General features: G+C 46.1%; 1 protein-coding gene across 1 annotated transcript in view; it reads right to left on the bottom strand.

Annotated features, from left to right (window-relative positions):
- Positions 1 to 15,094, bottom strand: part of CC2D1B (coiled-coil and C2 domain containing 1B) — a 2,515,186-nt gene that overhangs the window by 298,478 nt on the left and 2,201,614 nt on the right. Inside the window, exon 22 of the mRNA XM_069642198.1 lies at positions 13,727 to 13,826. Coding sequence (XP_069498299.1) covers positions 13,727 to 13,826 — 100 coding nt within the window. The remainder of the gene's footprint in view (positions 1 to 13,726; positions 13,827 to 15,094) is intronic.

The following is a 15,094-nucleotide window of genomic DNA, read 5'->3' as shown; positions in this document are numbered from 1 at the left end:
CTTAATACAAAACACATATAGATGCAGCCTGATGATAAATGCACACAATGCAGGAATACTTTAATGCAAAGCAAGAATGGAGCAGTTCGTTTACCCGCCTAGTGGATGTAATAGCAACCAAAAAGGCTGTTTTCAAAGATAGAAGCCGTAAGGGACAAGACTCTATAGGCTCAAAGGGAGCCGCCATCAGAAATGTCAGAACCAGATTAAGGTCCCAATCTGGGACAACAAAGGGAGTTGGCAGAAACTTACTTACTAGGCCTTTCAGGAACTGTGCCATTACCGGGATCGTCAAAAAGATCAAAGTTGCTTCTTACCTTGTAACGTTCTTTCGATGGGGTGATCCTCCGACGTATTCCTTATCTTGATAGATCACTTCCAGCTTGCTGGCCTCGGACATTTTTTTCAGTAGAGGGCGCTGCGCATCGTCATCCCTCGAGTTGGTATCCCTCGACAGCCTCCGTATCGGCGCCGACGTCATCATGCGTATAAATAGACTCGCGCAGCGCCCGTTGCTCAGTTCCGTTTTGAAGCTTAAGAGTAGCTTGTAAGTAAGATTGGTTATTGTCCTTGAAGGTGCGTAAGCTGCAACCACAAGGGCAGTTTTACTGAGGGGAGGGATGGGAGTGACGATAAGGAATACGTCGGAGGAACATCCCATCGAAAGAACGTTACAAGGTAAGAAGTAACTTGTTCTTCGAAGGTATTGTGTCCTCCGATGTATTCCTTATCTTGATAGACTCCCATAGCAGTGGTGTGTAAACGGAGGTGGGAGTAAAATTGCCAAGAGTGTAACACAGCTTTGCCAAATCTAGTCTCTTGGCTAGAGGAGGAATCCAGATTGTAGAATTTTGTAAAGGTATGTGTGGACGACCATGTGGGAGCCGCACATATGTCTCGAATCGGTACCCCTCTTTGGAGGGCCGAAGAGGCTGCGATACCCCTGGTTGAATGAGCCCTAAGACTTTGAGGGGGCTCTTTCCCTGCCAATTTGTAACATTCTAGAATGGCTAAAATAATCCATCTGGAAATGGTCTGTTTTGTGATTGGCAATCCTAATTTGTGCCCTGTGTAACCTATGAACATATGGTCTGCTTGCCTAATCCTAGCAAGTCTACTGATATAGAAACTCAAGGCTCACCTTGGATCCAGCCTATGTAGCCTCTCTTCCTCTTTCCCAGGATGTGGAGGGAGGAGGATAGAATGAAGGTAAGGTTATCTTCTGAGTGATTCGGAATTCAGAAACTACCTTTGGGAGGAAATTACGCTTCACTTGTAGGAAAACTTTGGTCTTTGTGAAAAATTGTATGAGGGGGTTTACAAGATAGGGCTTGTAATTCGCTCACCCTCCTGGCAGATGTTAAAGCCACTAATAAGACAGTTTTAAGGGTGAGAAATCTTAACGAACAAGAGTGGAGTGGTTCAAAAGGAGTACCCATCAGGAAATTTAAGACTAAATTTAAGTCCCATAAGGGAACTTGGAACGGTCTCGGGGGGATAGACATTAGTTAACCCCTTCAAAAATTGTATTACTAGGGGTAATTTGAAATATGATGGCTCCTCCGCAGTGCGCTCGAAGATCGATAGCGCTGCGAGGTAGCCCTTGATCGTACCAACTTGAAGACCTGAATTTGCCAAATAGAGTAGAAAAGATAACACCATTGGTGTACCACATGAAAAGGGTTCAATATTCTTTTCTCTACACCAGCTGCAAAATTTGTTCCAACGGCAGCGGTATAATGTCTTTGTTGCTGGCCTTCTGGCTGAAAGCAACACCTCCATGACGTCATCTGGGAGGTCCCAATCCTTGTATCTCAACCTTTCAGAAACCAAGCGTGAAGGTTGAGGGTTCTGATGTCTGGATGGAGAACCTGACCTCCCTTCTGCGAGAGAAGATCCTCCCTGTGTGGAAGACGAATCGGAGGGCAGATGGACATGTCCACGTTCTCCTGGCCCAGTCTGGGGCAATTAGGATCATAGTCTTCCGGAATCTTCTCAGCCTCCTGATAATCTGAGGAATGACAGGGACTGGAGGAAACGGGTACAGAAGTGGAAACTCCCAGTCTACCAACGTGTCCCATAGAGCTCCTCTCGGGGGAAATTCCCTTGAACAAAACTGATTGCACTTCCTGTTGATACTGGTGGCGAACAGATCCACTTGAGGGGTTTCCCAAAGGGTGAAGATCTCTTGAAGGACTTTCTGAGCCATCTCCTACTCGTGAGAGACTGTGCTCTGCCTACTCAGAGCGTCCGCTGTCAAGTTCTTCTCTCCGGCTAAGTGAACTGCCGATAGAGAGATTCCTTCTTGAATTGCCCAAAACCAGAGCTGCATCACCTCTCTGCACAGTGGCAGTGACCCTACGCCTCCTCTTTTGTTGAGGTAGTGCATGGCCACTGTATTGTCTGTCATTATTAGGACATTTTTCCCTTGTACAGATGGCAGAAAAGCCTTCAGCGCTAGTCTGATAGCTCTCAGCTCCAACAGGTTGATATGTAGTCTGGTCTCCCAAAGTACGAGACCAACGACCGCTGATGGTCAAGTCGTTGGCATGGGCTCCCCACCCCGTGAGTGAGGCATCTGTGACTACTGTTATCTCCGGCCATGGTTGCCAAAACAGTTCTCCTTTCAAAATGTTCTCCCTACAGGCACACCACTGAAGATCTCGAGCCACTTTGTCCGGAACCTGAAGGAGATCTGTCATTCTTCCTGAGAATTGCGACCACTGAGTTCTTAGTGCCCACTGGAGAGATCTCATTCTCAGGCGAGCCTCTGGCACAAGGAAGATGCAGGATGCCATGAGGCCTAGCAACCTCAAAAAGTCGAAGGCTGGAGACGTAGGGCATTTTGAAACTTGGTGACCATCTGCAGAATATCTTGAGCCCTCACCTCTGGTGGCGAGGCTTTCCCCAGGGAAGTGTCCAGGACCGCTCCGATGAACTCTGTGATGGTATCATCTGTGACTTTTTTAAGTTGAGGGAGAACCCCAGTTTCTGGAAGTGGCAGACATAATCTAGTTGAATCTGAGCTTGTTCCGAAGATACAGCTCTGATCAACGAATCGTCTAGCTAGGGGTAGAGATGAATCCCTTCCCTCCTTAGACTTGCAGCCACTACTGACATTAGCTTGGTGAAGACCCTCAGGGTGGAGGTCAGCCCAAATGGCAGAACTCGAAATTGATAATGAGAGTAGCCAATTGCGAACCTCAGGTATTTCCTGTGTTTGAGATGGATTGGCACATGGAAATAAGCATCCTGAAGGTCCAGAGATACCAGCCATTCCTGAAGCTGGAGGGCATGAAGGATCTGAGCGTTACCATCTTGAACTTGTCCTTCCTGAGGAACTTGTTCAATTCTCGTAAGTCCAAGATAGGTCTCAGTCCTCCGTCCTTCTTCGGTATTAGGAAGTAGGGGGAGTACCAACCCTTGTCCCTCTACGCTACAGGTACCGGTTCTATGGCACCTTTCTCCAGCAGGTGTAGAATCTCCTGCAAAAGGAGCAGATCTGGAAACTTCAAAGAGTTGTTCCCCGGTGGATGACTCTGAGAGGTGCGTATAAAAGGCAGGCAGTAACCTTGGGCAACTGTCTCCAATGCCCAAGCATCTGACGTAATGCCTGCCATTCCATCAGATGTTGAGTTAACCTGCCCCCTACTGGTGTCTTGTGAGGAGAGTCCTCAGAGTGGTTTAGAGGCAGCTGACGCAGATGCCGAGGGTAAAGAGGCACCTGCTGCTGCGGCTTTTGTACTTTTAACCCGTTCACCTCGGGTGAATCGTTTTTTGGCCTCTTTGAGCCGGCTGTCATCTGCCTTTTCCGAATGCGGAATAAAAACGAAAGGACCGACCTCTCCAAGAGGTTCCTGAGGGGCGATAGGGAGTTTGACGGATTGCAGCTCCAAGAGATTTTGCTGCTGCCTTGGATGTTTGTAACTTCTCTAGGCTGTCAGCAGCCTTCTTACCAAATGAAGAGCCGTCAAAGGGCATATTTAAAAGTCTGGCCTGTACATCTGGAGCAAAACCAGACTTTCGCAACCACGCAAATCTGCGGATTGTAGTACTTGCTGATACTGTCAGCAGAATCAATGCCAATTTTTCAGAAAAGCTTCCCTTTCTTCTCCTTCCGGGAGGCAGTCAGCCGCTGATGAAGCACACTCCCAAAGTGTATGTCTGAATCTTGCGAGCGTACAAGTAGCATTAATGAATTTAAGTGCCATGCTACATGCAGAAAAGACCTTTTTTGACATAGCGTCAAATCTCTTATCATCCCTGTCTTGTGGAACAGTAGGGTATGCAGATCTACTGTTCGATGAAGTTGCTGCTTCAACAACCAGACTCTCTGGAGTTGGATGTTTGGACAAATATTCAGGGTCAGAAGCAGATACCCTATATTTGGCAGATAGTTTTTTGTTAACTGCCGGGATAACCTCGGGAATTTCCCAGTTGGCCGATATTTTCCTCTGCAATGCAGTATGAAATGGAACCACAGGATCTTCCTGTGGGCCTTCAATTAAAATGTCTGTAAGATCATCTTGTTGAAAAGAAGGTGAAGGTGTAGACCAACCCATGAATTCTATTATTCTGGCCATTAAAATTCTGTAAGGGGTCTCAGCATGTTCCCCTGGGTCTGGTTTAGCAAATTCTACTTCTGGGGAAGTTTCTAACCCACTTGCATCATGCAAGGATTCTTGAAGGTCCTTCAACCTATTTTCTTCAGAGATAAATTCCTCTGGTACAGGTGTTGTAGTCCTCTGCAACCCAAAAGGTCTTTCATGATCAGAATCCTCCCCTTCCTCATAAATAGAGGACAAGGCTCCGAAATAATCTGACCTTGGGAATGGCTTAAAACCCATTTCTAGAGCAGAAGGGGCCAAGCTTGTAGTAACGGGTTGAGAAAATGTCGAAGTTGTCGACGCGGAAGTCAAAGGCTTCGAAGAAACTGAAAAAGGCATCGAAAAGGTATGAAGAGACCTCGAAGAACTCGAGAGGATCGGAATCCTACTCTGAGGTCATGGTCGAAGCCCTCGGTATGACTACTGACTGCGAAGTAGTGACAGCAGTAGGTGTGTCCTTTATCGGCGTCGACATCGGCGTCGAAGACGGCGTCGATTCGACAAATCGGTGTGTCAATGGGCCCTTCGATGACGCAGATTTATGAGTCGAAGGGACTTTCGATGATGGCGTCGATGACGCAGTCTTACTGCTTTTGCACGAGGGTCCATGACGCTCTCGGGCAGTTTCTTTCGCCGGGTGCAACGACTCACGGCGTTTCGATTTTTCGTGTCTTTCACCTAGGGTATCACCTTTAACGGTCTCCGAGGGGGTCGAGGCTGCTTTCTCAAAGTCGCTAAGCATCTTTTTACGGAATTCTTCCCACTTAGCTGGAGAGCCGTGTTTCGTGGGGCAGGTGACCCTTTCCGGGGACACAGAAGAAGACGAAGAAGAGGGTGATCTATGACGCCTCTTTTTCGAGTGTTTGGATCTCGAAGACTGATGGGAACCGCTTCGAGACCTCAAACGGGAATGTTTCCTGGGACGCGAGGAGACGAATCTCTCGACTCTGCCGAGGAAACTTTCTAAGGAGCAGAAGTTTTAAGAGTCTTACCTCTTTCGAGCTTCCCCTTATGCTCCTTCAAAGCTTTCGCCATCCGATCCCAGGCACCACAAACAGATCCTGTGAGGATCCGTCAACGACATTTTCTTTCCACAATCACAACACTTTTTGAAGCCGGAACGAGGTGTCGACGGTTCAGATGAGGAAGCCATCGAATAGAGTAAGATATCTTCGAGGAATAAGTAGAATCTACTTGAAGAACAAACTGAGCAACACGATTCCGAGGCCCACGAAGCACGGAAAAACGAAACTGAGCAACGGACGCTGCGCGAGTGTATTTATATGCATTATGACGTCTGCGCCGATACAGAGGCTGTCGAGGGACACCAACTCGAGGGACGGCGACGCGCAGCGCCCTCTACTGAAAAAAAATTGCGAAGCCAGCAAGCTGGAAGTGATCCATCAAGATAAGGAATACTTCGGAGGACACAATCCCTTCGAAATTAGGTTTGATCCGGGGATCTTTTAAACACAGACAAGGCCGCCAAGTATTCTTTGACTGTGGTGACCTGAAGGCCTGCTGAGGCCAGGGACAGAAGGAACTCATCACTGCAGAGAGGTCCCAGTCATCATATCTCATCCTCTGAAGAGCCACACATGTGGGTTGAGGGATTTTGAGGTCGGTTGGAGTATCGACCTTCCTACTGGGAAAGGAGATTGGGACGCTGAGACAACCAGTGAGGTGGACAGATGGACAGATCCTCCAGGTTGCAGTACTACGTTCTCTTCGCGGAGTCTGGGGTGATCAAGATCATGGTCACTGGAAACCTCTTCAACATCTGGAAAACCCATGGAATGACGAGAATTGGAGGGAACGCATAATGGACAGGGAAGGTCCAATCCACCAGAAACGCACCCCCAGTGCACCATTCGCTGGGAATTCCCTAGAGCAAAAGTGTTCTGAATTACCTGACCACGCTCTCTATGGGACAATTTGTTTGTGGTTTGTGGAGCATGGGCATACCATACAGAGTCTGAGCATTCCTTATTAAAATCACCTAATCAAATAAAATGAGCATTACATTCAGCTGCTGTGATACAGGTATGGTATCGAGATGACACAGACAACAGATTTCAAGTTTCAAAGAATATTTTATTTCAAAGTCAGGATGGTGTAAGGCCTAACTTGCCCTATAACTAAGGTAGGGATTTCTCCTGCCTAAAGAAAACTAAGGGAAGTATGTGTCTGTAAGTCCCAATAAATAAATCGGTCTTTGTCAAACACCTATGCTTATCCTCGGATCTAGAGAAAACGTGGTGTTGGGTTTTAGCCAACAGAATAGTGTTAAAAAAAATAGTCTCAGCTGTTCTTAGCTCGGAGTTCTTCTTGGGTTCCCTTCCCCAAGTTTAATACAGTATAATTCACAAAAAAAAGGAGGTTGTGAGGTTCCCTTCTCCAAGACAGTGTTTCTTAGTTCTTTCAACTCTCAGGGTTCCCTTCCCCAAGATTTTACTGCAACACTTATACTGCTTTCATCCCCTTAATGTTCAATACAAGAAAACCATAGATCTGCTTGACCCACCGGCTGACTTGCTAAGCTTTACCAATTGTTTCTCACAGTTCTTCATGAATCATTTATAATGTCCTTCACTGGTTATCATTTAGGGATCGCTGGTCTAGGCACAATTGTCAGACCATACGGTCCACCCATTAAAGGTCACACAGCCTTGAACCCTTGGCTTCTCTTGACTTGATTTGTGATCTTCACTGTGTTGGAACTCCCTGGTCTAGGCGCAATTGTCAGACCAAACAGTCCACCCATTACAGGGCGCACAACCTTAAGTTCCCTTAACCTTGTTTGGACCCTTTTCAGGCTCTTCTGCCTCAGGCTTCTGACTTCTCACACTTGTATGCACTTTGGTTATTTGTAACACTCTTATGTTAATGTAACACTCTTCTGAATCAGTCTTTTGTTTTACCATAGACTTATGAGCCTTTCTCACACTGATTGTTAGAATACTTAAATGATTGTTCAATATTCCATATGCTTTTGTTTTGCCAAAAGTGCTGCTTACATACAATCTGACATTCAGTAAGTCTGTTTAACTTCAAATGTTAGGTCAGTGTTTAATATTCTGTGATCTTATACAAATAACACTTGTTATCTTCAAACGTTCTGTCGATGTTCAATATGCCGTGATCTAATTCAAATAGCACATGCTAACTTCAGTTTCGGTGTTCAATATACTCAATTTGTAGTTTCAATTTCGTTCGGTATTCAATATAGGTCACATTCACTTGGACCATCACTTGCCAGAATCCCGGGAGTGCTCCGGTCTCTCTGTGACTTCTGACATTCACCAAAAGCCTCCTGTTTCCCCACCGGCTGCTCCTGTTGCTCTCGCTCACTTCCTCCGTAGCAGGGAAGCTGACCGCCACTTTCGTCGGGCATGTTGCAATTGCACTTCCCAACTTCACAATAGACGTGGACCGCATCTCCCCTGCTCCTGGTTGCTTTTGCAGCTCCATCTGCCTAAGGGACTCAGTACAGACGGCATATCCCTTTCTCTCGCTCTTCGGTTTGGCGGCCCTAGCTGCACATCTTCCAGTTCTTAGTTTCCCGGTCCTCCGGGATCGATGCCAGCATCTAGACTTATGAATCTCTTCCCAGCATGGCGGTTCACCTTCTCATTCGCCTTCTGCATGTTTGGGCTTCGCCTTTTATACACCTGAGCCCTATTAAGGGGCCTCATGTGGGAGTTGTTTGCTTGTCTTGCCTGACCATACTTAATCCAATCAATGGGACATGACTGACCTTCAGTATTGGATGTTTTCATACCCCTCTTCTTCGTCCCAGTACTTGAATGGTGGTTGTAATAGGAAGTGTTTATTACTAGTTGCTTCTTCCTCTTCTCAGTACTTGGTGGATACTTACATGGTAATATAGGGCATGAATGAGAGTAACCCATGAAGGTTGAGGGAAGGGAGGGTAAGTCAGTGTTAGGGAAGGGGAGATACCATGTCCCTCCCAAGGGCATCCCATGCCCAGTCCCCACAGACCTCCCACCCAGGTGATCCTCCCTCGATTGTTTACCCCCAGGATCAGGTTCCAAGAGCGATAGCCTTTCCCTGGCCACCTGTGCAGTGGATCCATGGGGAATAAGAGGGAGACTACCCTCAGGTTTCTCACACTGCCCAATAGGAAAAGTTTTCAGAAATGTCCTTCATAACAGGTTCCAATGATTTTCTTCTCAAATTAAAATACACATTTATCAGCACACAAGTGTTGAAGACTTTAAAACTGTCCCAGTGTCAGGTCATCTTCACTGCCAGAATATCTGGGCATCCTGACTCGATTCTCCCGGATGCATCACAATATTTCGTTTGAAGGGGAACTCCATCCTGCATTCTGGGATCATTAGTTATCGCTAATGATGTAGATCTCACGCTTAGCGCAGGTTTGTCGTCAATAAATGGCCCGTGGATCTTCCTTCTCCTTTCTTTCAAAGTAAGGAAAGGAAGCGATAAAGGGACACCTTCATTGTTACTCACACTGGGCTCTGCATTAATAAGTGTTCACAGCCCCCAGCGTTATCCTTGAGCCCTCCCTGCTAGCCTTTAGCCATGTTATCTTAGACGGAAATATTCTTCACGGTTTTAGACTTCTTTTGAAACCCCCCCACAACGGATTCACGTTATTCATACTGACTACCTTAGTTAATATCATAGGTGCATCTATCACAGCCAGGCTCTCAGCATTCACAACCACACTTTTCATTTACCCAGGTTCTCCGGTCTCATGATAGGGGATAAGAATTTGTCTTGCACGTCAATGATATCATTGCTGTGCATGTCAGCCATACATTAAAGTGTGGTGGGTTGTTTGCTCATTGTGACCTCATTGCGGGGCCATCACTGTGCTCTGTTGGCAGGGGGTTAGTGAGGTGATCTCAGTTAGTTGCCCCGTCTTGATGGGTTTTTTTTATGAGGTAGTGTGTGTACGGGCCCCATATATCCCTGGGTTGGGTCTGTGAGTTTGTCAACTGCCCGAACTCTGTCTACATTTCGTTCCATTGCTCCACTAGGGGACTGGGTACCTCCCCACATCAATGCTATCCTTCTTTTAGCTAGAAGCAATAATAGGCAAGTCAGCTTCCTGGTGTATTTAGAGATACGACTAGTGTACCCCAGTAGTGCTATTAGAGGGGATTGCTCCAGGTCCTCTTCCATTATTTTGCTCAGTGTCTCGAAAACCTGTGATCAAAACTGTCTAATCCTCGCTCACCTCCATGACATGTGTAAAAAGTCTGCAGGTGATATGGGGCATCACGGACAGCTATCAGAGGTCTCAGGGAAGAACTTATGTAGCATCGCTGGGTTGTAGTAACATTGATGTAGGTATTTAAAGTGGATCAACTTGTATCTGGCGTTAAGAGCCACCCTTCTCGTTTCTCCACAGCAGTAGCCCCACGTCTCCTCTGTCAATGTCTCCCACAAAGACTGTTCCCATTTTACCCATGATGTGTCGTCTGTGCTACTTCTGGCGTCTATGCAATTGTTATACAGCGTGGACACCACCTGTTAGGGAGAATTCTCTTATAAGGCTAATTTCCCAAACCTAGTGAGTTCCCCAGCAGCTTTGCTGGATTTTTGGGGATTGTTTTTTTCTCCTGCTAAGAGTGAGACTCTTTTTCCTCCCACTCTTAGGCATGATTTGAGGTATGTCTTTGACTTCTTGTGTGCTTATGGGCTATGGGCTCTTTTACTCCATAGGGTATAATTTGTTTTTGTGTATGCGCTACACAGCAACCTCAGTACAGTAACACAGGGGTGTCATAGTGACCCCCTAACATAGACTCCATACCCTGGCACTGACTACTGTCTCCCAGGGCATGTAAAGTCACCATTGACTTTACTAGTCCAAAATTGTGAACTGAACCAGTACAAACCATCATATTGTGAAGTACTGGAAGGGGTTAATTCGATTGCCCCTGGGTCTGTTTTCAGCCCTTGTCGAGTTTCTGGCTGGTGGCAGTGGTTACAACGCAAAATATTCCACCGGATTTTCCCATTGATTATAAACGCACCACTTTTTGGTGCAATGTTAAAGATACCGCCAGTTTATTTATTTAATATTAAATCAACGGTTGGGTCTTTTCGCCAGAACTCTTTTCTAAAATGGCGTTCGTGTCCGTCTCTATAACTCCAACCAAGGTCGGGCCCTTTGTTCCACTTTTTGGCGGGCTTCTCCACAGAAGCCCTCCAAATGGTGCCACTCTGTCTGGGTTCCTCAGGATGTGTGGGGAGGGGAATTGGCACCCTGGACTGCGTTGCCTTAGCAACCCAAGTCACACTCTATTCTGACTGGCCCAGTGGTGAGCCGCCCGGCTCACCACTTAGCATGTTTGAGTGACAGCTAGGCTGTTGAATGGGGGGTTTTCTGCATAAAAGCAGGGCTTTTCGGACTGGGACTTCAGAAGTCGCCACAGGACCTAAGAATCCGAAGAGGGAAGAAGCTGAGCTATCTGCAATGACGACACCACCGGTGGAGCCCTCCTGCAACAAACTCACCACTTTCCCAACGACAAGAGAAGATCTTCTGCTGGACGAGTCTTCTTCCTTTGAGCTGGTGGGATCAACCAATTCGCCCCTTTCGCCTTCCAAAGAAGTCTCTTGGTCGAATCGCCCGTGCCAAGCACCCCGGCAGCCGGATAGCCAAGCTTTACCACTTTGACCGTGAATAAAAGGAACGCACCTTTTAACCAACGAACTCTGCGGCTGGTTTCATCCCTGTGCAGTGCATCGACTCCAGGTTTCCTTCTCAAGGAGATCCTCTCTTCCCCTGGTCGAAACAATGAACTGCAACCACTGCCAGGCACAACTGCCACCGCTGGAGCTTCCTCTCTCTTTAAGGTACTGTGTTCTGCCTGGCCTCCCTTTCTACGGATTGCTAAAGGTGACCCTTAAATCCATGGCTTTCTAACTGGGTTGGCCCCAAACCTTCTAACTTTACTTCTTGAATCACCCTAAACTCTTTTGAACATTTTGCAAAGACTTTTAGTGCATTTTAAACTGTGTGATCTTGGGCACATTTTGCTTTGCTCCATTTAAACTAGGCCTGGCCTATGAACTTTGGCCCTACAGTGTATACTGCCTTTACTCCCTTGCTTTGAACTTAAGTGTTGGGAACTGTTTTATTTCAATGCCCTGCCTTTTTCTCTCCCTTTAACTTAACTATTGGAGTGCCATCTAGGCTGCGCGCTCACATCTGTTTTAACAAATAGTGGTGTGTTAACTCTGACTTGTCTAATAGTTATCAAGGGAGGTGTGTATACTTTACTTGACTGTGTTTTAACTTGCTTTTGATTTAGAGCGCTAGTGTATTTCCTAAAGTGTGTTTTAAATAAATAAGTATATACTTTTGATACAAAGCTCTGGTCAGTGTTTGTTTGCTCTACTGTTTTTTGTAGCCCTATTGTGTATCCTCTATATACTGCCCTACTCTTCTTGAGAGAAGTCTGACTGCTCAGCTACAGCTACCAGGTAAATCTGGGTGGTGCAGACTGCTACCAATTGGGTTTACTGCTTACTCCTGTAGTCTTAATCTTTTTGCAGTGTTCCCCAAGGGAACTGCACAGGATTCTGCCTAACACCACCTTACTTTCTTTGTTTAACAAGAACATATGGGCCATTATGGGGGCTGATTCAGGTTCAGCCAGAAACCTGAGGAAGATTTGCTTCAAGGAGTTCATCTCCTCCACCAACAAGAATTGGCCTTTGGGGAACAGGTGCCTGAATCTAAATATATTCACGAGTCTCATGAGGTCGACATGGCCTTCTCACAGGACAGGGGCACTCCTGGTATGTGTATGACAGAGAGATGTGGGGAGTAGATGACTTCCCCCTTTGCTTTGTGTTCTATGCGAGCCCAGGACCTGCATGTCAATTCAATCATATTCAGTGACCTTGGAGATCTATCGGTGGCTGTCAGTATAATTGCCCTTAGTAGTTATGGGTAGTTAGTGGATGCCTCTACTTGTGGTGTTCCCCAGGGGTCTAACCGCTCTCCCTGGTTGTTCAACCAATAACTGGCATCTCTTCTCCACTGCATCGCTACTTTCTACTCCAATTTTCAGTGCTATGCCGGTGACACCCAGCTCTTTTTAAGGCTCCCCTCATCCACCTCTGCTCCTTCTCTCATACCAGACTGTCAGGCCGCAATTCAGGACTGGTGTGCCTGTGTTTAACTAGTGCATAGAAAGCAAATGTTGTTCTAGAGTTTCCTGCTGTATAATGTACTGCATCACTGTGGATGATTTGTGGGGAGTGGATATGAACACTCTCTATACTACTTTGAAATTGAAATAGATGTAGAAATGTCACAAAATGATAATTTGTTTGCTGGATGAACTATTCCAGCATTGTTTTCAGACAGTAGCATTATAAACCTTTTTGCTAGAAGTCTTGTTCTTCCATTCCTGGCAAATGTTCTATTGAAATGCATTACTGAGCATAGCTAATTCAAGCATTTATTATTTGCTTATTTATTGTGTATTGTTTAAAATTGAATCTTTCACAATTGATACAAATAAATCACCTCATCTCAATTGTATGTATATTCACATCATGATCAACATCCTTAAACCAAAATGAAAATTAAATAAACTCATACAGAAATGTATTAAAATATGTTCCCAATTATATACCTACTAGCGGTACCACACAGCGTTGTGCAGGTCTGTAGCTGACATGCACGTGGTGGTCTGCTCTAGCCTATGTGTATGTTTTATAGTGTCATAACTTCCTATTTTTGAAAAATCACACAATCGGCAATCTCCTGGAATCGCCTATACTGATAGCACAGGGCCGGACCTTGCTCCACCCCTGAGCAGGCGAATGGATGTGGTTGGTCAAATGTCACTATTGCCAGTACAACGCAGACTGGTATGCCGACCTCGGGCCAAAATCTCAGCCCACCAACTGTTGTGTGGCTGGAGCCAACAATCGCAAAATCATCAATCTCCCGAAATCGCCTTTACTAATAGCACAGGGCCAAACCCCCACATTTTTTGAAATGCTAACTCAACCACTCTACCAACTCTCTTCCATTTTGAGCAAGGGTCACTAAAATCATTTTATTCTAAAGTGGTACATGTGCAAGAGGAGTATTTACTTACCCTTTATGATAAATTTCAAACTTAATTCCTTTTGCCTGAATCACTCTTTTAAATCCTCTGTGGTTTCTATTGATGTTCAACTTGAAATGCTGATCATAATCTGGAAATGGAATGAGAAACAGCAAATAAACGTTAAATGTCCCATTAATAGTAACTGTATAAAACCAGCAACCACAAACCTATTTTTCTACATATCAAACATTTGTATAATAACATGGTGAAAATGCGTTCCACTCACAAACAACTCACAGGGGGAAACAAATGTTTTAGGGTGTGCGATCAATCTGTGGATGTCGTCCCTTCTCCCCTGCGAGGAGACATTTCCCATGAGGTCAGGGTAGTGCATCCACAGTATAATAGTCCCCCTCGGAGAGGGTCACACGGGTCAGGAAGTCCCTTTTGGGATTAGGGATGATCATACCCTGAGAACGCGGTATAACTCTGTTTTTGTACACCCTCCCTCTTTCCCTTTACCAGACTCGCCTTCCTTCTTTCCAACTAGTGCCAATATCGATTATAGTAAAGTCAGCCAACCTAATATGTTAGAGCTCACTAAGACACCATAGAACACAATTTTCAATTTTACTTCCATATAGTTCCAATGCAAGTACTGTAAAGAAGACTATCACCAGGGGTATGAAGATCACTCCAGAGAATCAGAGTGAAAGGTCTAGTCGCACAAGGCACTCGAATGTCAAACGCAATAAAAAATAGCAGAAGGAAACCAATATGGAGAGAGCCATGCTCCGAGGAGGGAACCCGGGAGACGCTGACCCAGTGAGCAGGGAGACGCGCCACAAGACGCCATGCACAGAGGTAAGTGGGAGCACGAAGGTAGTCCAGGACGAAGGGACTACGCTAACTGCTGCCCAAGAAACCCTCCCGGCGTCCCAACCTCCTGGAAGCTGCTGGAAACCTAAACCGCAGCTTGAGAAGGAAGCAGTGACCAGCGAAGCGTACGAGAAGAGCTACCCAAACGTGTCTGGGTACGGAAACGACAGCCAGAGGAAGAAGTAACTGGCAGAGCCGCCGCTGAACCAAGAGTGCACCTTAACGCTACCAGAGCCTCACAGCGGAGCACCGCCGCTCATACAATGCAAAGCATGCAAACAGGTATGCGGGCAGATTGAGAGGTGCTAGATGTCCAGGATGAATCAGGGAGCGACTACAGCGCACGAGTTAAGATGGTCTGGGACCCTGAGAGTGACAGAGAGAGAAATAAACCATTGTATGCATGGCAGAAGAGTAAACCAAGCAGGCAAGACACATTACTGAGAGCCTGGGAACTGCACCCATATGAGAGCCAGAGAATAAGAGGGTCTGGGACCAAGAGAGAAACAGAGACACTCTTCAAAGGAATACATTCTT

Source organism: Ambystoma mexicanum, chromosome 1q (assembly GCF_040938575.1).
Source record: "Ambystoma mexicanum isolate Mex_15411 chromosome 1q, UKY_AmexF1_1, whole genome shotgun sequence".
Classification (NCBI taxonomy): Eukaryota; Metazoa; Chordata; class Amphibia; order Caudata; family Ambystomatidae; genus Ambystoma; species Ambystoma mexicanum.
The sequence above is the reverse complement of the archived record's forward strand: the minus strand, read 5'-3'. Positions and strand labels throughout refer to the sequence as shown.